Here is a 26404-nt window from a genome sequence, read left to right as displayed (position 1 = left end):
ATGGTTCCAGTCCTTATGGAACTTCTACATTTTTAGTGGTTGCTCCAAATGTTCTAGAGCCTTCTTTCCACATTGTACTTTTTCAATTGTATTTTTAATCATCGATACAACTACACACTAGAAACATGTAAATGTTACAAAGCAGCTAATAGTCACTTCACAAAACAACTGAAAAAATTGAACTCCCCAAGTTACTATCTTCAGACACCTTTGCTGCCTCTGATCCCACATTTACACAGATGTTATTTGACATATGTGATGTTATATGTATATATCCTCTCAGGTTTTGCTCTTTCATTTCCTGCTGCTCTTCTCTTTCTCCATAATCTTCACAGTGTTATCCACAGTGATGTGGTATTGTGCCAGAATGTCCTTGAGTGAAGTGAGCTGAAACAGAAAGTCATGGACTTGTCCACCTGTTGCCTATAGCTGAGGACCCCACTGTCTTAGATTTTTTTTTTTCCTGTTAGTATGAATACAATAGAAATCTTCATTTCTGTCACCCATTATTGTCAGCTTTCTTTTGCACAATCCAATGACAGTCTCAGTCTTTAATGTTTTTTATAAGTGCCTGGAGCCAGATGAGGAAACTTAGGTCTAGGATCTGTGCTTTTGTTTTTTTCCCATGTATGATGGTTTTTCAGGTTTTTTGGTTTGTTGTAATGAAAGTAGCTTTAAAAGTCACTGCATGTCAGCCATGGCTTCCATTAACATTGATGTGGAAGAGTTCTGTCCCCTCCATTCCAGCAGGCATCCATCCATGGGCCCTTCTCTGTCACATGTTTGCCTTCCCTGGGGATCTTACTGCAAGAAATCTTTGCCCTTTGTACTTTCTCCTATGGTTTCTTGTTGTCTTTAGTAATCCTGTTGTAAAGACCATTATCAGTGGCTTTTGGAAATCTCCACTAAGTTGTTTGTCATGTTAAAGACTCAAGTACAGCAGCTTATTTTTTCTTCATAGAAATAAAATTAATGTGCATCTTAACAGACTGCCCTTCTCTACAGACATACTTTTCTCTCTTTAGGGCTCTTGTCATCTATCCCTTTTTTGTTAAACTATTTGAGCAACAAGTATTTTCACTGGACTTTTATACCTCCTATTTGCCTCTCCTACACACATTTACTTTATCATTTGACCTTTCACCTGCATGGCTAGAGTCTATATGTTCTGTTTGACCCAGTCCTGTTTTTCCTGCAGGACTGGACTTTCCTGAAAAGGAGTTCATGATCTATTCTTACAAAAGATGTGCCCCATTCCACTTTCCCCAAACCGTCAACAGTTTTATTCTCTAGCTCAGCAGCTCATGAAGGGCCTGACATTTCTAAAGTACTGAACAAATTTTGAGTGAGTGAATTATTTCCTTTAGTCATGTTACCATTTTATCTTCCTCACCTACATTTTATATGTCATTAAGGCTGCTGTTATCTTCTCAGTTCCCATAGCCAGACCCTAGCTCAGGGCTTAACCATTCCCACTGTTACTGTTTGGGTACCTTACCTCTTGACAGTCTGCCTGCAGCCTTTCCTTCTTCAACCTGCCCTACATTGCAAGAACCCTTCTTCCTTAAACATTTGAAGGATTTCATTGAAACATTGATTTATGAGTTTCAGGGCTTATTGCCATTAGTTTCTTGCTGTTGTTCTCAGTTACCTTCTCTCCTGCTAACTATTGCCTAATACTCTGAGGTAAGCAAGGAAGCAGAGCTGTCTGCCCACCCCCATACCCAGCTCGCCACTGTACCTTTGAGCACCTTATGCTCATCCCCTGTGCTGAACTAAGTTACATCCAGCTCTTCTTTCAGTTTGTGACTAAAGACTCACCTCTATAAATCTCTCCGACCAATCCCACATGCTCAAACACAGTCTGTGTTAACGGCACCAGTGGTCAGTTGCCGAGCAACAGTGGCCACACAGGCCTATTCCATTTTGTCTCATACACTTCTCCGAACAGAGCAAACCATTCTTTGACTCACTCACCAAATATTTCAGTGCCTTCTGTGGCCAGCCCCTGAATCAGATGCTAGATACAGAGATATTTTAGCAATTAATCACTTACCCCAAAGTGTATCTCTCTAGAATTCATACGTTAATTATAATGTTTATTTATTTTGAGAGAGAGTATGCACATGTGCAAGCAGGGGAGAGGCAGAGAGGGCTAGCAAGAGAATCCCAAGCAGGCTCCACGCTGTCAGCACAAAGTCCGATGTGGGAGTCAAACTCAAACCATGACATCGTGACCTGAGCTGAAATCAAGAGTCAGATGCTTAACTGAGCTTCCCAGGTGCCCCATAAAGTTCACAGGTTAATTTTTTTTTTAATTTGTTTTTAATGTTTATTCATTTTTGAGAGACAGAGGGAGACAGAGTACAAGCAGGAGTAGGGCAGAGAGGGAGAGGGAGACATAGAATCCAAAGCAGGCTCCAGGCTCTGAGCTGTCAGCACAGAGCCCCATGTGGGGTTCGAACTCACAAACCATGAGATCATGACCTGAGCTGAAGTCAGATGCTTAACTGACTTGAGCCACCCAGCTGCCCCTTATAGGTTAATTTTCTTAATCCTGTAAATGGAAAAGATTTAGTTGCTCTCTGAGAATTGAAGTACTTTTACAAGAAGTCTTGAGCATCCTTTAATATCCCAAGTGATTAATTTTTTCCATCTCTAAAAGAATTGGATGAGCATCCAAAGAGGTGTGCTCCATTCCGATGTGTATGGGATCCAGAAATCTAGAGTTTAACTCCTCTCCTCTTAGCATCTTTGGTATGTCGTTGCTAGGAAGTTCGTAATTTTCCTCCTTCCTGCATTTTTGGATGCATTTAATTACTTTCAGATTTTGGTGACCAACTTGGATTTCCATGATGAGCAGAAGCGCCGGAACCTTAATGGGACACTTCATGAGCTCCTCCGAATGAACATCGTTCCCATTGTCAACACAAATGATGCTGTCGTGCCCCCAGCTGAGCCCAATAGTGATCTCCAGGGGGTAAATGTGGGTAAAATATTCCTAAGGGTTGAGCATGCTGGAGACTAACGCCATGCTATGCTGCATGTACTAACACTGGAAGTTTGGCATAAACAAGATGGAAAGATTGGGAGAGAAGCTGGCCTCATGGAGCGGGGGCTGCATAAGCTCTTCTGAAGTCAGGGAGTCTCATTCAACAGGGTGAGGTGCAGTAGTGATTTCGGATGGTGCTATGAGCGTGGCTTGTGTGTGCCAGGTGCATGTTTGGAAGTGGGGTGGCCAGGAGGCGCAGTGTTTTGCAGACAGAGGGGGCCTACAAGAGCTGTCATCTGTGCATTCCATCATTAACTTTGCCTGCCAGAACCTAGCAGAGTGCTTCTGTGAATGTCTTTTTGAACTGTGTAGTTCACTCACTTAATGACTTTTTACCTTCATTCCAGGTTATTAGTGTTAAAGATAATGATAGCCTGGCTGCCCGTCTGGCTGTGGAAATGAAAACTGACCTCTTGATTGTTCTTTCAGATGTAGAAGGTACAAAGTAATGCCTTTTCCTTTTATCCAACTTTTGTTTTAAATACTAAATGCGTGAGCACATGAATTCCTGTCTTTGAGTCCTTCTGATTTTTTTAAAATATAGACCCTGATATTCTGAGCCATATGGTCTGACAGAGGGTTTTTATGGCTCAAAAGAAGGTGGGGGAGTCTGGGAGATGCAGTTTGAATGCTGAAATGTTGTCATTTCCAGGCACTTTTGTTTTTTTAGAACAGCTTTATACAGGTACAATTCACATACCATAGTGAACCAATAGTTCACCTGTTTAAGACTTAGTTCATTGATTTTTAGTGTATTCATACAGTGGCTCAACCCTAACAATAGGTTTAGAACATTTTTATCACCACATTGTATCACCCCATACCCATCAGTGATCACTCCTCACTTCCCCCCAAATTCTCCAGCCCTAGGCAGCCTCTCATCTACTTTCTGTCTCTGTGGATTTGCCTATCCTGGACGTTTTACATTAGTGGAATCGTCAGTATGTGATCCTTGGTGACTGGTTTTCTTCACTTAGCATAATGTTTTCAAGGTTCGTCGATGTTACAGCATCTGTTAGTATTCCTTTTCTTTTTATTCTCAAAGAATACTCCATTGTGTATATGCACCACATTGTATTTACCCATTCATGGGTTGATAGACATTATGCTACTGTGAACATTCATGTACACATTTTTGTGTGAACATGTTTTTTGTTTACCTAGGAGCAGAATTGATCATTTGGTAATTCTGTATGTGTTTAGCCATTTGAAGAAGTGCCAGACTGGTTTCCAAAGCAGCTGCATCATTTTACATTCCTGCCAGCTCCATATGAGGGCTCTAGTCTCTCCACATCCTTGCCAACACTTACCCTTATAATCTGCCTTTTCATTATAGCCATCCTAGTGGGTGTGAAATGCTATTTCATTGTGGTTTTTATCACTTTCAGTTTGTAACATAAATCATGAGACACATTAAATGGGAGCCACTGCAGAATTCCAAGCTATGTGGCCACCGTGGTCTCATGTGTTAATCTGTTTTTCTCTGCTTTCCCCTTCCTCAAAGAAGGGTCCCTCTTGGCTCCAATTTGACTCTCCATTCACTATTCTCACTTTCCTAAGCTATATCCGTTTTACATTTTGACCCATAAGGAATATGGTAGCTGTGTCTAAAATAGGCCAAACCTACAGGATCCCAAAAGTCCACCATTACATTCCCAGGAGATCAGGAAAACCTATTTAGTTTCCAACCCATACCCAAGGCAGGTTTCTTTGGCAGGACTTGTTTTTCCAGTTTACACTCTAGTGGTGCAAGATTAAGGGCGGGGGCCTGCCTAGCGGAAACAGAGGCAGATACAGATGGGTTGATCTGTCTTCTGCCCATGTGGGAAGTTCGATATATCATACTTGCATGTCAGTATTTTTACCTATAAGAAATCTTGGTACCATGTTTATCCACTGTAAATTTGAAATCTCAGGACAGGAACAGCTAGGTTGGGGTAAGAGTGAGCCACTCTGGAGATGAAGGCTTTTCAGTTAATCAACACATTTAAAAAAAAAATTTTTTTTTAACGTTTATTCATTTTTTGATAGAGACAGAGCATGAGTGGGGGAGGGGCAGAGAGAGAGGGAGACACAGAATCCGAAGCAAGCTCCAGGCTCTGAACTGACAGCACAGAGCCCAATGCAGGGCTCGAACCCACGGACCATGAGATCATGACCTGAGTTGAAGTCGGACGCCCAACTGACTGAGCCATCCAGGCGCCCCTCAACAGATTTATATTGAATTTCTACTATGCTTAAATACTGTGTTAGGTGCTTTATAAATGTCAGTTTATTGAATCCTTATAGCAATCCTGCAAAGCAAGTAGCTTAGCTTAGTTACTCACATGAAGAAATTAAAAATTACATTCACACCAATTAAATGGTGTATCCAGATTCACATAGTACCAGAGGCTGGTTTCACAACTAAATCTGTTCAGTTTAAAAATCTACACTCTTCCTCTCTTCTATACTGCTTTGCAAGGTAAAGGACATGAGTTTGAGAGATTAATACATAAAGCCCAATTTCAACTAGAGTCTAGTAAACTTTTTTTTTTTTTTTAAGTAATCTCTGCACTGAACAAGGGCTCGAACTCATGACCCTGAGATCAAGAGTCACGTGCTCTTCCGACTGAGCCAGCCAGGTGCCCCACTAGTAAACATTTTTAATGTAGCCTTGAACACCAAAATTGGTCATCAGTGTTGATAGCATATGTCAGTACTTTTTTGTTATTGCCAGACAATACTCCACCATGTAGATACACCACATTTTATTTACCCATTCATCAGTTGATAGACATGTGAGCATTTATAACTAATGCTGCTATCAACATTTGTGTGCAAATGTACATGAATGTATAAAAAACAGGCTTGTGCTATTAACTCTTAGTTATCCATTGAATGTTGATTTTTAGCACAATAATAGAATTTTGAATATGCTCTTGGCGGCTTTAAGAAGCTGCTATAAGGGAAAAAGAGGAGTAGGCAGACTATTAGAACTCTAGGCACTCCTCAGCATCTCTGGAGAAGCTTTGGCTTAGGATTGTATAACCTTGCCCATGTTATTTTTGTATGAAACCAAAACAGCGTCAGAATCCAAGCCTGTGACCTCATATCGTAGTGCCTTCTGAGAAAATTCCATCCCTGAGTCCAGGAGCCATGGAGTGCTGGGTTGCAATGGACAGAGGTTGGAGAGGTGGTTTTTCTCTCCCTGTAATTGCTGCCCATGGTTAGCATTGCTGCATTCTATATCGGACCCTGATTCCCTCACTCCTCTGACTCCCCTTTTCCTGGAGGGGATGCATATAGCAGTATTGCATTAGAGATTTAGAATATGAAGCAGAGAGGGCTGTATTTTCACATGGGAAAAGTAGTAACTTAAACCAAAAACATCCCTGCCCACATGTCCTTGAGCCAGTCCCCAACCCCAGGCAGTTCCTCCCTGTACTTAGGCCTTGATGTGACTCCATTTTCACAGGCCCTTCATTTTTCTTTCCAAGGCTCCGACTGGCTGTGTTTACAAGTGAAATGGTGAAGATTTTTAATCTTGGATTGTATGCATATAACATTTCATGTAACTCGTATTTTATGTTATTCTACTCAACTATAAAAGGGACATAGGCTTTATGGTGATAAGTCCAGACTGAATGCCAAGAGTTGTATGCTCTTCTGCTGACTCAGCGTAACCTTCACAATGACTTCCCCATAACACAGGGATTATAATTAGTGACTGTTTCAAAGGATGCTGTGAGAGTTCATGAAAACCTGTCTCACATTTCATCCCATTTGGAAATAGTCACATTATAGTATATGGCTACTACACTGTTTCTGCAGTAGCCACTCATCTTTTTCAGTTACTTCCTTAATTCAGCATCTTAAGTAGCAGTGGCAGAGGTGAGGACAGCTTCCCAGTAGACAATGGAGTGGGCAGGGCTGATAAGTGTTGCACCAAGGATACGGACATGCTGTGATGCTGGCAAACAGAATATAAAAGTATGTACGGAAAGTCCTGTTGCTGCTTTTCAGCATGGGTAGACTATACAGATCACTTGTTCTCTTTTCTGGTTAGAGCTGGTAGAACACAGACTTCATCTGGATCAGTCACATACAGAGTGGTTGGCAAGTGCCCAGGGGGATGTCTGTCTTGGGGGGCGTGCCTTCCATTAAAGCAATACTGCCAACTCCTGTCTACTTTTTAGGTCTCTTTGACAGCCCCCCAGGGTCAGATGACGCAAAGCTCATTGATATATTTTATCCCGGAGATCAGCAGTCTGTGACCTTTGGAACCAAGTCAAGAGTAGGCATGGGTGGCATGGAAGCCAAGGTAAGGGTCTGATGCTGTTACTGCCTATAACAGCTAAAAAAAACCAAACAATATTTTACCCTTTTTGCTTTTTTTTTAAGTTTTATTTATTTAAGTAATCTCTACACCCAACATGGGGCTAGAATCCACGACCCTAAGATCAAAAGCTGCACACTTCTCCGACTGAGCCAGCCAGGTGCCCCTACCCTTTTGACTTTTGTGATTGTTTGGGGGCTAATGGCTAAAATACTAGGCACATACACACTTAAATGTGCACATGTCTAAATACAGGTATGATGCATATTGTGTACCTATATTTTGTCATGTCTGTATATTTATTCTCTTCATTAATATTACGTAGTGTGTTCATGTTATAAAGTCATCAAGCGCAGGCTCCCTCTCTCCCTCTCCCTCTATATAAATTTTGTTTTTAAGTTTATTCTGAGAGAGTGACAGCATGAGTAGGGGAGGGGCAGAGAGGGAGGGAGACACAGAATCTGAAGCAGACTCCAGGCTCTGAGCTGTCAGCACAGAGCCCAACGTGGGGCTTCAACCCACGAGCTGTGGGATCGTGACCTGAGCCAAAGTTGGACTCTTAGCTGACTGAGCCACCCAGGCACCCCCTACTTTAAAGATTTTCTTAAATTTTTTTTAAGTTTATTTATTTATTTTGAGACTGAGAGTGTGAGTGGGGTAGTGGCAGAGAGAAGGGAGAGAAAGCATCCCAAGCAGGCTCCGCACTGTCAGTGCAGAAAGCCTGATGCAGGGCTTGGAACTCACAAACTGTGAGATCATGACCTGGGCTGAGATCATAAGTCAGGTGCTTAATGGACTGAGCCACCCAGGGACCCCAAGATTTTTTATTTTTTTAAGTAATCTTTACACCCAACATGGGGCTCGAACTCACAACCCTGAGATCAAGAGTCACGTGCTCTATTGAGGAAGCCAGCCAGGTGCCCCCGCTCAACTATTTCTTACGAAATCTTCCAAAAATTTTTCTCTCGCATTAATTGTTCTAAAAAGTAATACTCTTAAGATACAGCATCAATTGTAGGAATGGCAAAGACCTACAAAAGAGATCTACAAAAGTTAAAAGAACTCAGGATCAGATTCTGGTCAAACACCAGGCCGGACACTATGTCGAGGCACAGTAAGTCAAATGTAGAAGTTATGAGTCCTAGTACTAGAGAGTCTTTGAACACTGAGCACAAAAGGCAGATTGGCTCATCTTTAGCACGTACCAGAGTTGGGCTGGAGAGAGAGAGAGCAAGGGCTGAGTGTGTTTTCAGAGCTTCTGAGTTGTTCAAAACATTCCTGCATATACTTCAATTGCTCACTATCACATTGTATTCTCTTTTTGCGAGTTTAAAGTATGGATGACTAGACCCTGCAAAAGTCTGAATGTTATGTTGGGATCTAACCTCTCCTATTAGGTGAAAGCGGCCCTCTGGGCTTTGCAAGGTGGCACTTCTGTGGTTATTGCCAACGGAACCCACCCAAAGGTGTCTGGACATGTCATCACAGACATCGTGGAGGGAAAGAAAGTTGGCACCTTCTTTTCTGAAGTAAAGCCTGCAGGTAAGTAGTTCCTTATTGAGTAGTCACACCATGGCCTAAATGAGACCGGAGATTGAGCTCTCCTCTAGGAATAGAGATCACAAAATTGACATGTTGATATTCTGAAGTATGGTATTGTTTCAGACACTCTTTGCAAAATTGGACTTTACTTTGCTTTTGTAAAGTTTAGCGAACCTGCCCAACTAGGCTTCCCATTCTCTCTAAAACCACTATGTTAAAGAATATGAGCATCCATTTTCTTAAGAAACATTTGCTAGGCCTATGCTAGAGGCCTAGAAATGCAAAGACACTTAAGACAGTAAGACATGGTATGTACTCTCAATTGTTTGCAAAGATATTGCCATATAACGTACATTCAGAAATGCAAACACATTAGAGAATATAAGCTAAAGTGGAATTGAAAAGAACTCTACGAGATGTAACTTACCCCGGAAATATAGACAAGTTTCTTGTGTTTATGCCCGAGTTAATCTAGTGTATTCTTTTGCCATTTTATTTGTCTGAGTGACCTCTAGGAAGCAAGCACACCAAGACACTGAGCATTCATTCCGTGCACGTTATGAGTCTGTGCACGTGCTGGGTTGCTGTCCATGATCTGATGTTTGCAAATATTCTTACAGGTCCTACTGTTGAACAGCAGGGAGAAATGGCTCGAGCAGGAGGAAGGATGTTGGCCACTTTGGAACCTGAGCAGGTAATAACCTTAGCTAATAGTTCGGTTGGTTTTCAGACTGAGTCATGCTGTGAGGCTTAGTGCACAGTCAAGACTGCCATGTCCCCCTCCATTCCTCTTGTCCCCACAGAGTTATTCTAGTTACAAGTGAGATTCAGATTTGTTCTGCCTTTTCTCTCTCTAAATTTTATTTTCCCTTTTGTCTTTTGTAGTCTGTGGCCTAAGGTAGCTTTTTATCACTATGTTTTGATCAAAAATATCATGAACATGGTGAGACCAAGGAGGTTTCCTAAGCCTGCCACATACTGGACATGGAAATGTAGGAAAACTGCTTATTCTAACACATCTGAGTCCCCTGACTTACCCATTAGATGGAAGCTCCAGAGCCTGCCCTCTAGTCAGAGGCCTGCCCACAGTGAAGTGGCAGACACTGCAAGTCTGGAAACAAGGCAGTCACGGAAGCTGGGGATTGGCTTCTCAAAGCCTGTGTTGTTAAGGATGTTGTGTTTAGATTTTTTCTAGGGAGCACTTTGGCCTGAGAAAAAAGAAAATTTTAAATAACTACAAGTAGAGAAAGGAAAGCAAAGGAAGAGCTTAGCCTGTCTCTCTAAACCACTTCCCTTGGCTTCTTCAGTAATCACACTGATTTGCCACACTTTTTAACCTAGGTGGGTAAGGATTGAGATCCCTTCAAGCATCCAGGACTGGGTTTTCCCCTTTGAGTGAATTCATTAAATAAGGAATTGTCAAAATTGTCAAAATAAGTAATTGTCAAAATTTACTTAATTATATAGCCAGTGAAACTGAGTATGCAGAGATGTATGTATCATGCCAATTCAAAATGCTAGCCCCCATCTTGGGTTTGGGGACTGATTGTATAATTCATTGTGCCTTTTCCCCACTACTGGGCCGTGGTCTGCTAATCATAATAATCAGGAATGGTAAAAGAGGAAGAAATACAAGAAGTAGAAGGGGATTAGTAGTGAGAGAGGAAGGAAAAAATGAGGGGAGCTGAGGTGTGTAATGGTTGATAGGATGTAAGGAGATTTCAGTCAATGATGACTTTGGATTTAGGAGCAAGGCCCGGCTCATTCAGAGGAGTAGGTTTAATGGTATGGGTTCTTCTTGGATTAATGTATTTGCTTGTTTGTTTTACCTTTCTTCCTAGAGAGCAGAGATTATCCATCATCTGGCTGATCTGTTGACGGACCAGCGTGATGAGATCCTGTTAGCCAACAAGAAAGACTTGGAGGAGGCAGAGGGTAAGGACCACACGATTTGGAGTCAGTGTTATGGAGGGTTTAGTTTTGGTTTTTGTTCTTTGTTTTACTAGTAATTCTTACAGTGTAGTCTGCCTAAAGACAAGATTGTTATATGGGGCACCTGGGTGACTCAGTTGGCTAAGCGTCTGTCTTTCGCTCAGGTCATGATCTCATGGTTCATGGGTTTGAGCCCCACATCAAGCTCTGCGCTGTGTGGAGCCTGCTAGGGATTCTCTCTCTTACTCTTTCTCTGCCCCTACCCTCCTCATGCGCTCTCTCTCTCTCTCTCTTTTAATAAATAAATAAAAACTTTTAGGAATGTAAAAAAAAATTGTTATAGAAGAAATCTTATATTATGCATCACTTTTATTAAAGGCAGCTTGCTAGTATTCAAATTATGCATACCATCTCAAGCTCCTTTCCCAGATACTCTAGTACAGCCCTCCAAAGGAGCTTTTTCTGTACCCACAGATCATAAGCCATGGATACTATGGCAGTTTCAGGACAAAAAAGAAAAATACTGAGGACTATTTTAGACATTTCACTAATACCAGCCACCACCTACTAAGTAAGGCCTTTCTGTGTGAAGAAATCTTTGATGATAATCTGATACAGTTCTTTAAAGTAAAAGAATTAAGACCCACTGAGGTTAAAGCTGTTGCTCAAGGTCACACAATTAGTTATTGGCCGAAGTCTGACTTCTGACCTCAGTTCTGTCTCTCTGGAAATTCGTAAGGACGCACAGTGGCTTACGAACAAAGTCCTGGCTGTACATGAGCATGGCGGTCCCCTTTGACTTGCTAAGCCCTTTTCAGGAAATTTATCATAAACTATTTCAAGAAGAGAAAACTGCTCTGTATGTAAAGATTCTTGGAGCAGGGTTATTTATCACACTGAAAACTGGAAACAACCTCAGTGTTTAACAACATAGGTCTGGTTAAATGTGTTAAGCTGTGTCAACTCAGTGGAGTATGTAGTAGTAATTACAACAGTTTTGGCAACGTGGAAAGCAATATGCATTGTGAGGTGGAAAACTAGAATGTAACATTTAACATGCACTGTGTTTGAAACTTGATATTAACACATAGGGAAAAGTGAAGAAAACAGATTGATATAATTGGTTGGTAAAATGATGATTCAGCTTTTTTCTTAATACAAGATAGGTTCCTCCTTTCCTAAGTAGAAAACTTTGTATTATTTTATCTTGGTGGGTGTGACTATAAAAAAGAAAGAAATTTTTCATCATCTCATTCCAACATTAACCATAGTAATGATTTGTGATTTGTGATTCCACACAATTTTCCCTGGTACATATACATGTGTATATATGAATATGTGTGTGTGTGTGTGTGTGTGTGTGCAGAGAGAATCACACCATGCAAACAGTTGTATTTAAATTTAAAGAAAATTCTGGGGGCGCCTGGGTGGCTCAGTCGGTTGGGCGGCTGACTTTGGCTCAGGTCATGATCTCACGGTCCGTGAGTTCAAGCCCCGCGTCAGGCTCTATGCTGACAGCTCAGAGCCTGCAGTCTGTTTCAGATTCTGTGTCTCCCTCTCTCTGACCCTCCCCCGTTCATGCTTTGTCTCTCTCTGTCTCAAAAATAAACGTGAAAAAAAAAAAAAAAAAAAAGAGAAAATTCTGAATATGAACTTACCATTATTAGGGGCACCTTGGTGGCTCCGTTGGTTAAGCATCCAACTCTTAATCTCAGCTCATGTCTTGATCTCAGGGTCATGAGTTTAAGCCCCATGTTGGGCTTTACACTGGCCAACAGTGTACACAGTGTACACTTCAGTACACTGAAGCTTACTTAAAAAAAGAAGAAAAAGTGAACTTACTATAATTCTATTTAAGTTTTATTTCAAAAGGAAACATCTTTATTGCTTCTGATTATAAAAATAAGGCAATCGTTATAAAAAATTAAAATAATGCAGAAAGAGATCATCACTGTTCTTGATGGCTTCCAGACATCTCCACATGCATATATGCAATATTTGATAAATAGGATATTATCATACATGCTCTTTTGTAGTTTATCTTCTTCAAAAACTATATCCTGGACAGCTTTCCATATCAGTACATATAGATACTTCTAATAACTGCCTGGTAGTTCATTGTCTAAATGTTTAAGCAGAATTAGATTTTATTATGTAAATACTGTGACAAATATCCTCATTACATGCAAGTTTGCTCATGCAAATGACAAATTTCTGGAATTGAATTTGCTGGCACAGAGGGTATTGGTGTACATACCTTTACATGTGAAATATACTACCAAAAGCCCCCTAGAAAAACTAAGTGGCATGTCATTGTCTTCTCAAGACCCGCTAAATTCGTGTCTGTTCCTAACACAGTGCCGTGTGTTCGGTAAAGCAGCTGCAGCCTGTCCAGAGCCACTCCTTTATCATGTGTTCCTCACACCTCTTCAGGGAGACTCGCAGCTCCTCTGCTGAAACGTTTGAGCCTCTCCACATCTAAATTGAACAGCCTGGCCATCGGTCTACGGCAGATCGCAGCCTCCTCACAGGACAGCGTGGGGCGTGTTTTGCGTCGAACCCGAATTGCCAAAAACTTGGAGCTAGAACAAGTGACTGTCCCAATTGGAGTCCTGCTGGTCATCTTTGAGTCTCGCCCAGACTGTCTACCCCAGGTATGTGCCTGCCATTGGGGTAGGGAAAGAATATATTTTCAGGACCCAAAATCTTCCAAAGATGGTTTTCTTTTTTTCTTTTTTTGGTGAGAAGTTCTTATCTTTTTTTCTCCCCCAGAGATAAGTTTTTGAGACTTCTCAGGTGGTTCTTAAAGTAATTTATGTTATTGATTCTTCCAGTGATTCTAAAGTAGGTATTCATATGTCCATTTTACAGTTGAAGAAACTGAAGCTTATAGAAGTTACTATTCCTGTCACACTTATAACAGATGCATCTTCCCTAGCACAGTGCAGGAGCACATTTCTGTATGTCTTCGCTCACTGGGGCACTGTGTTCCCTGACCACAGAACCCCTGCTAGCTTACTGCAAGGTCATTCATCTTGTAGCTGGTTTTACCCATGTGCAAAAGACCCCTTTGTTCTCACTGTCACAGATGGCCTCCTGTAGGTAAATCTCTCAGGAAAAAGAACTTCCAGTAGTTAATGAAAACTAGAATGCAACCCTCTTTAAGGAATTTGACATATTACAGGCTAATGTTGAGAAATCATGTATTTAAAAGATTTTTTCCAAGAAGCCATGCCTTGATACAGGGTGGCATTTGAGGGTTGTCCCACTGGTTACCCTAAATACTTTAAAATTTGGGGACAGTTTTCCCACCAGACTGACCAGTAGGATGATACCAGCTTTTTCTTTTCACTAGCCTCAAAATCTCAAAGAGAATATCTATTTAAAAACATAAAACAGGGGTGCCTGGCCAGCTCAGTCAGTAGAGTGTGCAGCTCTTGATCTCGGGGCTGTGGGTTCAAGCCCCATGTTGGGCACGGAGCCTACTTAAAATAAATAAATATCTAAAGAAAAACAAAACAAAAACAGCACCTCTTTGCCATAGGGCACAGGGTGAGCACAGGAGCCTGAAATGCTTTGTGGTAAATATTCCCTGACATGACCTAAAACCAGATTGTTCACCCCATACCACGGGGTCTGTCCTCAGCCCCTGGTGGGTGCTGGCACACTGCCCCCTCTGGCCACACACCTGTTTGCAGAAATACCAAGTGAAAACTGTAGAACCCGAATATGCTAGTAGGAAGGAGTACGTGATGTTTTTTTGCTGCCTTTCATCCGTACTAACGAATACTTCACGTGGAGAAAGGTTTCTTCTCTAGCCAACTACAGCTCATGTTCCTCACCTGGGATCTTAACTCTGGATGGCATCACAGAATCCATGAATTGTAAAAAATTGTATGCAGTTCTGTGTGCTAGTGCATTTATATAGAGAAGATTTACATTACTTTTTATAAGGGGTCCATGAGCAACAAAACCAATAAAGGATTAAGAGCCACTAATTGAGATTAACATGCTCAGGCAAGGTTTTTTAGTAAGGTTCCTTTTATTACATTATAAAAATGGGAAGATTTTCATTCATCCCAAGAACATTCAGAAAGTTAAACTTAAGGGGACTCCTGGGTGGCTCTGTCAGTTAAGCATCCTAGACTCTTGGTTTCGCCTCAGGTCATGATCTCGCAGTTCGTGAGTTCGAGCCCCACATTGGGCTCCATGCTGACAGTGCAGAACCTGCTTGGGATTCTCTCTCTCCCTCTCTTTCTGCCTTTCCCCCATGAGTGAGTGCATGTGTGCTTTCCCTCTCTCTCTCTCTCTCAAAATAAATATATAAACTTAAAAAAAAAAGTTAAGCTTTAGGCCTTAGATGATCAGGTCAGAATCATTAACTCTTTGCTTTAAGAGGGTAACTAACCCTCCTCCTGGGTGGTCTGCTTTTTCACTGGAGTATTTCTGCAAACAGGTGTGTGCCCAGAGAGGGCAGTGTGCCAGCACCAGCCAGGGGCTGAGGACAGATCCCATGGTATGGGAGTCCTTGGTGAACAAGCTGGTTTTAGGTCATGTCAGGGAGTATTCACCGCAAAGCATTTCAAGATCCTGTGCTCACCCTGTGCTCCCTGCTTGTGCTCCTTTCCCAGAAATCTCCACCACAGCTTGTCCAGGGTCTGACGGGTCTCTAGTCTGCTCCAGGTTCTCAGCACCAACATTTAGAGCTCTCAGAATGGTTACAGGGCCAGAGGAAGATGTGGCCAGAGAGGCCACCCAGCCTCAGCCAGAGGCAGCTAAGCTCCCTGTCCTCCACCAGGGCCTAACTGGGGAGGGGGCCATGTGACGCTGACCACTTAGGTTACTTTGCTAATGGTGCTAAGGAAGCTGTATAGTTTAGTTCTTGAGATTGGGTGCTTTGGCTCTGGAGTCAAGACTTCTGGCCCTGCCAGTTATAAGCTATGAGACTTTGGGGAGTCACCAACTTCTCTGGGCTTCAGTGTCCTTATCTGTAAAGCAGGAGATAAAACAAGTATTTAATTCACTGGAATATCATGAAGTTTGAACAGATTAGGCCTTATAAGGGCCCAATGACAGGCCTTATAAAAGTGCTCAGCAAACACTGTTACTATATTATATAATAATCACTATAGTATATAAAGTGCTCGGTGAATGCTGTTACTATCACTGCGTTTCTCTTTGGTTCACTGCTCTCTCCCCTTTGATCTGCAGGTGGCAGCCTTGGCCATAGCAAGTGGTAATGGCTTATTACTCAAAGGAGGGAAGGAGGCCACACACAGCAACCGGATTCTTCATCTTTTGGCCCAAGAGGCCCTCTCAATCCATGGAGTCAAGGAGGCCATACAGCTGGTAGGTCCCTGGGAATGAGCCACATCAGACCCAGAGGAGTTGAGTTTGGCGTTTGTGTGTTTGAAGCAAAGCTTACTTAGGTCATGTAAGGCCAAGCCATTTTTATAGGCAAGCTTGACCGGAACAGGGGCTTCCTGGTCCACATGGGTCTTCAGTGGCTTAGTGATTTAGGGCAAGTCAGATGAGACAGATTTTATGAAAGTTTGTCATAAACCATCATGCAGCATGTAAGAATGAGGTCATGCTATTATCATTATTGTTATTATGCTCATTATTTTAACCACTGTCTCACTCTCCTCAGTCATCAGGTGGTGTTTTTGAACTAGGCAGTAGTAGATACAGCTTACTGAAAACTTGCTGTGGGCAAGGCAATTCCCATCCGTTGTCTCATTTAGTCTTCACATAAACCATAACAGGAATGTGCCATCAGAATGAAGGGGAAAAACAGGCTCAGTGGTGAAAGTAACTCACCTAAAATCACGCAGTCTGTTGTAAAGTTTACATTTGAACCTGGGCTAATTCCAGATCCTTCTTTTTCTCCATCAAGGCCTACTTACTCTGACATTCCAGGATTCTGCTGGTTGCTGGGGCAGTGTCTATAAACCCACTGCATTACGTGCCCCCTAACAGGAATTGGGTTTTTTGGGGGTTTTTTTTTGTTTTTTTTATGTCACCACAGGGGGTGGAAAGGGCACAGATTTTAGGGATTCAGATCCCAGCTCTACCACATCCTACCTTAATCAGATGGGTTTCCTGCCACCCCCACCCCTCTTCTTATTGATGTATAACATCCATACAGTAAAGTATACAAATTTTACCTGAAAAACTCTGTGACTTTATCCAAATATCCCCGTACACACATACGTAACCACCAGCCATATCCAACTGTGGAACACTTCTAGCACCCCAGAAGGCTCCCTTGTGCCCTTCCTGATCAGTATGCCCTACCACCACCAAGTAGCCCCTTATTTACTTCTTTCACATTCACCTTTCGCTTATTCTTGAACTTCATTATAAATGGAATCATACAAAATACACTCTTCCGTGTTATGTTTCTTTTGTGTATCTTCGTGTCTGTGAGAACCATCCATATTGTTACATCCAGCAGTAGTTTTCTTTTTATCACCATGTGGTATTCCATGTATGTGTGTATACTGCAGTTATCCTTTCTTTTGTTGGCTAACTTTTGGGTTGTTTCTGGTTTTGGGTTATGCAGAAAAAAATTTTACAAACATTCTCATACGTATGTATTTGTGTTTCTCCTGTAAATAACATAACCATATGGGTAAATTAAAAATCAAGAGGAAGAGAAAAGGCCATCATCATCTCAGTGTCCTGAAACCAGGGCTTCACCCCAGGGGAGAGCTTGTCAGCGGCCCCCCGTGGAGAACCAGGACTCCTTAGCAAGACCCAGCCGGTCCTGAAGGCTGTGGTTGGAGAAGCCACAGGGCAGGCACCTCCGTTGTGATCCTCCTGGCCAGCCATAATCTGTAGCTCCTCTGACTTCCAGAGGTAGCACTTGGTACCTTGGTACCATTTTGAAAATTATCTGCCCTGAGTTGCAGTGCGTTGTGTCCTAGTCGTATCTTTCCTGCTAGACTCTGAGCTCTTAGACAGCTGGGACATGTCCTCCTGTTTTGTAATGCAGAGCACAGCACCTAATGTGTAGTGTTTGGTTAAGTATTTGGTAGATGATATCAGGACTCTTATTTTTGGAGTAAGTTTTCACAGCACCTGATTTAGTTCTCTCGAGGTACAGACTTTTATCCATAAAAGGGGTGCTGCTACTTTGTATTTCATGAGGTCAGATGTCATTTTTCTGTTTTTATTCTTTACCTCTTCAGGTGAATACCAGAGAAGAAGTGGAAGATCTTTGTCGCCTAGATAAAATGATAGATCTGATTATTCCACGTGGCTCTTCCCAGCTGGTCAGAGATATCCAGAAAGCTGCTAAGGGGATCCCGGTGATGGGACACAGTGAGGGGATCTGCCACATGTATGTGGATTCAGAGGCCAGCGTCGATAAAGCCACCAGACTGGGTGAGCTAGATGGGGCCTCTGCTGTGTGCAGGCAGAATATTTAGCAGATCCTCTGTGACTTGGGAGCATGTTAATAGAAACAATTATTTGTCTTCCTTCTTTCAGTCCGAGACTCTAAATGTGAATATCCAGCTGCCTGTAATGCTTTGGAGACTCTGTTAATTCACCGAGATCTGCTGAGAACACCATTATTTGACCAGATCATTGACATGCTGAGAGTGGAACAGGTACAAGTCCACAGCACTCCTGTGTCCCTTCCTGTCTTCCATTTTGAGATTTAGAAGCCTGTGGGTAGCTGCCTTACCATTTAAGGCAATTTAAGAAGCAATACTTTTGAGCATCTGCTGTGTACGGAGTTCTGTGCTAAGTACACAGAGAGGAGTAAAACCTATCCCTGCCTTCTCACAGTCTAGTAGATAGAAGAAACCCATGCTCACATAGCTGTATTACAAAGTGGAATGTGGTAAGTGCTAAGAGAGGTCAAAGATAAGACAGATCACATAGCAGCCCACTAAAAGGACTGTTTCTGGAACCATTTATTCAGGCAGCATAGTTTAAAGTTTATGTTTCTGAACACGCATTTCTGTTGGATTTGGTTTGAAAAGATTGCGCAAAAAAGTTTTCAAACCAGAAATTTATATGTGTCCACCTTGCCACTAGGGCCTTTAATTAACCAATATTAATGTACTTAATACAGTGGTATTTGGGAGTCCACAATTTGTATGATGTTCTCTCTGGAATATTTTATTACCATTCCATTGAGGTTATAAAAACCAGTGCCAGTAAGTTTCACACAAGTGTATGTTCCATCTTAAGTTCTTAATTGCACAAAAAAAAAAAAAAAAAGATGCTCTCCAGGCAAAAATGCATAGTCTTAAGTTTTCTGGCAGAACACATTGTAAGCTTTAATATCTGATGCCATGGCACCCTTTCAGAATTATGTAAATAAACACAGTATCTGGATAAAGTGGCTGCTGGCCTTGGTTGCCTTGACCCTGAGTGTGTGTCGCTTCCCTTTCATCCTTTAGCTGGAAAAGAAGGCTCTAGCCAGCTTGTAAATGGACATGGTCCCTGTGAGAACCTGAAAGGATTGTTTTGAAAATGAAAATACACCACAAATTAAAATGGGGTCAGATCACATGATCACTCATGTTTGGAGCCTTACTTGACATTACTGGCACCTATGTATGCCAAATACCACACTGGACTGGGCTGGACTAGACAGGAGGAAACTCTCCTTTAGCCAGGAATAAACCCCTCCAGTCCCGACTCAGACACAAACCTATGATATTCTTAGTCACTCAAGTCAAGATTGCCTTGAAATTCCTCAGATCAACATCAGTCAATGTGTGTACTTCATCTTTGTGTTGCAGGAGGTAAACCAGCAGGATGACTTGCCCAGAGTGAGGGCTCAGGGATGGGTTTCCTGTCCACGAAAAAGGTGGTTGGACCCTAGGCCTGGAGAAAGTGGGGTTGCAGGTAGAAGGGCCTCAGGAGCAACAAGAACAGGACATACTCTGCTTGTGGTAACTTGAGCAAAGGCAAAAGCTTGGTCCCAAAGAACCAAGCCATGGGAGGTCTCAGAGAGTGAAGCCTAAGTGGGATCAGACTTATGACTGGGGCCTTCAGTGACCAGCCTCCAGTTCTTAAATTCCTCCAGCCAGGAGCAGGATGGTGCTGAGCTGAGCCTAGAGCTGGGGCCTGACTGACAAAGTTGGAAATCTGACAGGTAACCATGGTTTGAGGCAGTTGGTTACCAAGTGCCCTTTTCCTCTGAAGCACACTTAGGACTTATCCAGAGAGAAGGGAGTAGAAATATATACAGGCCATCTCCTCCTTTCCATGTGAGTCCAAGACTACGTGTCCCGTATGCAGGGAATGGGATTTTTGTAGCCAAGTGTTCATTTTAGTAAGATGCCAGCAGTCAAGGCTTATGTCAGTAGCCTGTTAAATGCCTTGCACATTCTTAACATTCAAAGGCTTCCTGCTTAAATCCCTGCTCCAGTTTTACTGAAGGCCCATTGCTGGCAAGTGGCCAGTCAGCATTTTTGAAAGCAGAGCATCCTGGAGGGTGGTGGGCGGCTCCTAAAAGGAAGTCGAAGGCTGGTTTCGTTGTCCAGGCCCCGGCAGCCACGGGCTCCTCCCCTGCAGGCTCATCTGGCTGTTTGATTCTAGACGAAGAAGAGTGAACTGACTGACTGCTCTTGGGTTTATATTGTTACCCCTAGACTTCCTCTGTTCCAGGTGAAAATTCACGCGGGCCCCAAGTTCGCCTCCTATCTGACCTTCAGCCCCTCTGAAGTTAAGTCCCTCCGAACTGAGTATGGGGACCTGGAATTGTGCATTGAAGTGGTGGACAGCGTCCAGGAGGCCATCGACCACATCCACAAGTACGGCAGCTCGCACACAGATGTCATCGTCACGGAGAATGGTCAGTGTGCGTGTGCACACGTGCTTCAAGTGTGCAGCACCTGCCTTTTCTGCTTTGGTCTCCGTGGGGTCCAGCTCCTCTCAGCCCTTCTGGCTGCAGGAAAGCATAGTCTGAATACACTAATGATAATACCTGGCGTTGGTTGGATTCACGGGTCTGCTGCGTGCTCTCACATCTGCCACATTATATTGTCACAGCAGCCCCAGGGGAGGAGGTGGGGAAGAGATGGTTAGCTCTACTCTGAAGATGACTCCCTCTGTGTCACAGGTATTACCTTTGAACTTCTACAGCAGTCTTTCCGGGTTATGGGAATAAACCCATTTACAGCTGAGGAAACCTAGGCTCGGGAGGTTAAGGGCAGAGCAGCTCACCACACTCATTCATTCCACAGATAAGTACTGAGAGATACACGTAGGTGTCAGGCACTGGAGGCCCAGCAGTAAAGGCAACCAGTGGTAAATGGCCTCCTCAGAGGATCTACAGACGGTTTATTGGGGAATCACAACACCACCAGTTTGAATAGCTGACATTTACTGAGCACTTACATGTGCTAGGCTCTGGGATGAGTGCTTTGTGGATGGCAAGTCATTTTATCCTCTATACAACCCTATGAGCTAGGTAATATTGCCAGTCTGCATTTTGCTCTGGCACAGAGAGCTTCAGAAACCTGCCCAAGGTCACCCAGCTATTGAGTGTGGAATTGGAATTCAGACTTAGGCATTCTCACACTGGAGCCTATAAATAATATAGTCAGGCCATTGCAGCATCAAGGGTATGTCTACAGGGGGAGATCTGGACTCCAACCTAGTCTTTCCCAGGTAGCTACTCTTTCCATAACAGGGACTGATGAAGCTGGTTAACCTTCTTCTCTTTAGATTTTTTACAAGTCTGCGTGTTTAATGTGTGGAGAAGCTCTTCAGGGGCCTGGGCCCAGCCCCGATCAGTCACCAGTGCATGACTGGAAGGAGGGATGTTCTCCATGGGTCACCTTAACTCGGTTTCTTCTCTTTATGCTGCAGAGAAAACAGCAGAGTTCTTCCTCCAGCACGTAGATAGTGCCTGTGTATTCTGGAATGCCAGCACTCGCTTCTCTGATGGCTACCGCTTCGGACTGGGTAAGAAAGATTCTGGTCAGGAGAGAAAGGAGACCCTTTGTGAATCACTATGTGGTACAAAGAGCATAGTGAGGGTGGAGGAGACACCTCTGCTTTACAGTCACATGCTTGATCAAGATGATAGGGACAGAATTGTGGGAGGGAGGTTGATGAGAAAGAATAGTAACAACAATGAGCCAGGAGAAGTCCTGTCTGTAAGCATTTTGCATGCTAAGAAGGTAGGTACTTGTCTTTTCTTTTTCATAGTTCTTTGAGATTCAGAGAAGTGAAGTAACTTGCCCAAAGTCACCCAGCTGTCTTTTAGACCCAAACTTGTACAAGTCCAAAGCCTGGGTTGCTCCCACTACTGTATGGCAGACCACAGCATGTCCACATGCACAGGTTGTGACAGGTGTACATGCCAAGGTCCCTCAAGAGCACTGCTGTGGCAGACTTATTGCTTCAAGGAGATGTAGCCAGGTTGCCTGAGAGTGAGGAGTTCCCCATGAGGACAGGACATAAGAAGGGTTAATACGTATGCTGGGCATCAGAAATAAACAGGTGAGCCCAGAGGTGCAAGGGTGACTTCTAAAACAGACCTCTGAAATAAACAGCTTCAGAAAGACACCCTCTTCCCTTCTGTTTAGAAATAAAACCTCCAGGGGCACCTGGCTGGCTTAGTCAGTGGAGCATGCGACTCTCGATTTCCGGGTTGGCAGTTCAAGCCCCACATTGGTATAGAGGTTACTTAAAAATAAAATCTTAAAAAAAATTTTTTTTTAATAAAAAGAAAGAAAATCTCTATTCTCCAGTGTAAGGATTTTTTCAGTCTCTGGTTTTCAGGGGTGCCATTATACAGAGCTCCAGTAAGGCATTTATGACACATCTGAGCATTATTTCAACACTAAAAATAAAACATTTTAATCTTTCTGAACTCTTAAATAGATGATCTGCTTAGAGAAGTACTTCTCATTGAATTACAGAAGGTAGTTAAAGAGAATTTTACTCAGTTAATCATTAGACCCTTTATCGTTAGTTGCCTGTTTCTGTTATGTTGGGCTTTTGATTTAATTATATCAGTTGCACTGATTTTTGTATTCCATGTTATTGGAAGAAGAAATAGCAGCATACTTTCAAGGACTGAGGTGCCCAGGTTTCAACTGAAAGCCCACGATAGCGGAGAGCAAAAGTCCATTGTCTTTCCATCACCTACATAGAGCAAACACTCAAACGCTGGTTGAGTTAAATTCTTATGAAGCGCGTTGATAACAGTGCCAGGTGATGTTTATTGAGCATTTACATATTCCTTGCACTGTGCTAAGTATATCACATGCATTGTCTCACTTAGTTCTACATGACAGATTCTATTATTTTCCTCATTTTCCAAGTGAATTGAAGCACGAGAGACAGGCAACATGCCCGACGTCATGAGGTCTCTACACTATTAAAGCAGAATTTGAATCCAGTGGTCACATGGTCCATGCCAGCCACCACCCCCAAGCACATCCCCACTCAGTTGTCTCTGCCCCTGCTGGTCTCTGCCTGCACCACCTCTCCACCTGCCCCTCCCCTGCCCATCTCCTTGTCACTGTTCAGCTTTCGGAGGCTCTCCCTAACCACTCCACCTGTGTGAAGGCCACCCTGCCCACACGGTCTGTCACAGCACCCTTCCCTGCACTCCCATCACCACATGAAATTATTTGCTGAACTGTTCTTTGGCTGCCTTGCCCACAAAAGTATAAGCTCCATGAAAACACCACCTCACGTCATTTATTCACCACTGCCTCCCCCAGGCCCACCACGGTGCCTTGTACATAGTACTTGCTCAGTAAAGTTGTGACACACAAGGGAACCCTGCCTCCACTGTGTACCATGCAGAACGCCCACCTAGACTCAGGAAGACCCTTAATGCCCGAAATCTAGGCCTAGAGCAAGAGAGAAGGAAAATGAGCAGTCACCTCTTATGTATTCAGTAACTGTCAAATGAGTACATGTGCTAAGAATTCTGGGGGATACTGAGAACATGTCCCTTAAATTCTGGAACTTAAAGTTTGGGGGAAATGTTCTTCATCTTTATACTGGACATTGTTGTATACCTCAAAAAATGCCCAAATGTCAAATTGTGATACATAGTCCAGACCCTAAGCAGATATCAGAGCCAGCACTCCTAGTCTTGTCAAAATGCATTTGGGATAAAAGTGCACAAAAGAGGCCCACACAGTGTGTTTCATTAGGAGGGGACTCCATTGTGATTCATAGTAACCAGAGAGCACATTGACAGGGACCATGGAACTCAGGCGGGTCTGGGAGGATGGAGTGGGCAGGGCGAGAGGGTGCCAGGTCGGGAGAAGAGAGCTGTGGGTCTGGTGGACGGACAGGAAGCGGAGGCTGGGGAAGCCGCAGCCTCATCCGTGCTTTTTCTCAGGAGCTGAAGTGGGCATCAGTACGTCACGGATCCACGCACGGGGACCAGTAGGATTGGAGGGACTGCTCACTACAAAGTGGCTACTGCGGGGGCAGGACCACGTGGTCTCCGATTTCTCTGAGCACGGAAGTTTGAAATATCTTCACGAGAACCTCCCTGTGCCTCAGAGAAACACCAACTGAGAAGAGCTGGGAAGGATTCAAGAGGTCTTCACAGTTAAGATGGTCTTAAGCATCTCGTCGTGTCCTGGATGAGCCAGGTGCCATCTCCCACTTCCTAGAAGGGTCTGCCTCTGGGAAAGTGTACCACGAAGCTTTTGGGCTCAGTGTGACAACACCGCTCTTGGCTAACGCGCGTATTCCAATTCACCCTTCTCTACGTTAGAAAATAACCACCGTGGACGGGGACTTTGCTTCTCACAGTCCAGTTCCCTGCAAGGATAGAAGCAGAAAGGTGCAGCTTCCCCCCATAAAAGGCAATGGAAAATCATGGCCACTTTTACCTTTTTATCGCCTCAATGAGGTAATGTCTCCCCTGGCGTTTGGTTGGCGCTAGAGCCCATCACACCTAATATGTCTTTCCACATTTCATTTTTTCACGCTTACAGTCAGTTTCAGAAAGGAAAGATTTGGAATTTAGAAGAGGGGCAGCTCTCCTTTTTGGCATTCTCATCAGAAACAGTTGCAAAAATGGACTGAATCATTTCCACCAGGAAGATTGACTTTTTGTATTTATTGTGGAGTAAATCTATGGAAGCATTCCAGATGCTCACCCCTGTCCGGACCCAGAGGACCCGGCGTTACCCAGAATGCAGTTGGAACCTGGAGCTGCGAGTCCCAGGAAGAAGTATCTATAGCAATCATGCTTGAAATTTTTATATGAATTACTTTGTCTCCTGCCCTTTCCCTCCAAAACAAAAATTAAAGGGTTATTTTAATACTTTGGATTCCTCCCCCTTTTTGAGAAATAAAGTTCTTATGAAAAGCCTGTGTGCATGGTTAACGTTCTCGTCCTTACTTGTCGTTGCCCTCTTCTTCCTTTGCCCTCCCCGTGGTCCTCATACCCCACTGTTATGCACTGGCTCTTCTCTGGAAGTTGGTTGGGGAGAGTCCATCTGCTACATGTGTCAATGGAGGCGGTACAGGCAGATCTCAGGACGGACCCAGACTGAGAGAGGGGGAAGGAAAACAGGAGATGGAGCCCAGGAGCATAAGGACTGAAAACGGGAAGGACTGAAGAGCGGCTACGTACGGCACAGATGTGCTGCCATTGTGCCAAGGTCCACACAGCGTCCACTTGGCCACAGCCCCAGCCGACATCCTTAGTTCACTTTGGATGACCCTCCCTCCCTCCATCTAGCTCCTGTTTTATTAGGGTCCCTGGTGCCTGATGGTCTGCAGTTGAAAGCTTTCTTGTCTCGTGGGGGTCCTCCCAAAGAAATACGCACTCACTTCTATGCTTATCCTCTGAGGATGTCTTACGAGCACAGGAATTACAGTGTCGTGTGGAACATGTTCCCAGACTCGTTCCAAACTCTACTTCACATCCAGACCCTTAGATGGTCTGGCAAGCCACCCTGCCTGCCCTGCCCTCTGAATGGGGAATTCTGGCATAGCTTGCCTGAAAAGGCAATAAACAAAGTCCTGCTTAACTGTACGGCAAATACCACAATCAGCTCCCATCCAGACAACAAATATCCCTGGAGTCAAAAATAGAAAGTGACCCAAGAAGGCCAGGGCCCTTGGGGAAGACTCCACTGAGGAGGCAGGCCTGGATCTGGGCCCTGTGCAAGATGAGTCACAGGAGTAAGGAGTGGGCAGGGCATTCAGGCAGGGGACTGGTGCAGGCAGAAGTCCAGAGCTAGGGATAGAACACAAGTCTGGAGCAGCGAATACGCTGACGTGGGGCAGAAGTTCGTGCGGTGTACAGAAAGGTGTTCTGTCCCAGACTGCTGAGACGGGTACAATCCCGAGGGGAGCTGCCCTTCTTAGGGCAGGGCATGGGAATGGGGTTTGGGCTGGAAAACACTGGTAAAGCCCAGTCATCCAACAAGGCCATTTCCCCTGTGGAGCAACCTCAGGCTTGGTCTTTTTCTACAGAGGCCATGAGCAGACTGCATTCTCCCATTTTCAACCCAAAGTGAAGAGATTGCCAAAGGAGGATTGGGAGGCAGCCAGAGCCTCACAAGTACCCCCATCTAGGCAGTCTTCAGTACTTACTT

The 26404-nt window shown here is 43.7% G+C and overlaps 1 protein-coding gene across 4 annotated transcripts in view; it reads left to right on the top strand.

Moving 5' to 3' along the window:
• The window catches only part of ALDH18A1 (aldehyde dehydrogenase 18 family member A1), a 41675-nt gene extending 16505 nt beyond the window's left edge, over positions 1–25170 (top strand). For 2 of the 4 annotated variants that reach the window (XM_058697289.1, XM_058697290.1), the window contains exons 6-18: positions 2828–2980; positions 3400–3490; positions 7231–7355; positions 8768–8912; positions 9533–9606; positions 10754–10847; positions 13278–13498; positions 16056–16193; positions 18038–18233; positions 18339–18460; positions 20478–20664; positions 21684–21779; positions 24184–25170. In XM_058697289.1, coding sequence (XP_058553272.1) covers positions 2828–2980; positions 3400–3490; positions 7231–7355; positions 8768–8912; positions 9533–9606; positions 10754–10847; positions 13278–13498; positions 16056–16193; positions 18038–18233; positions 18339–18460; positions 20478–20664; positions 21684–21779; positions 24184–24365 — 1824 coding nt within the window. In that variant the 3' untranslated portion in view covers positions 24366–25170. Of the gene's footprint in view, positions 1–2827; positions 2987–3399; positions 3491–7230; positions 7356–8767; positions 8913–9532; positions 9607–10753; positions 10848–13277; positions 13499–16055; positions 16194–18037; positions 18234–18338; positions 18461–20477; positions 20665–21683; positions 21780–24183 lie in introns of all 4 variants that reach the window. The other 2 variants (XM_058697287.1, XM_058697288.1) reach the window with 1 other exon arrangement.
• Positions 25171–26404: the final 1234 nt, after the last annotated feature.

The sequence above is a fragment of the Neofelis nebulosa genome, chromosome 13 (assembly GCF_028018385.1).
Source record: "Neofelis nebulosa isolate mNeoNeb1 chromosome 13, mNeoNeb1.pri, whole genome shotgun sequence".
Classification (NCBI taxonomy): Eukaryota; Metazoa; Chordata; class Mammalia; order Carnivora; family Felidae; genus Neofelis; species Neofelis nebulosa.
This window is presented reverse-complemented; position numbering and strand designations above follow the sequence as displayed.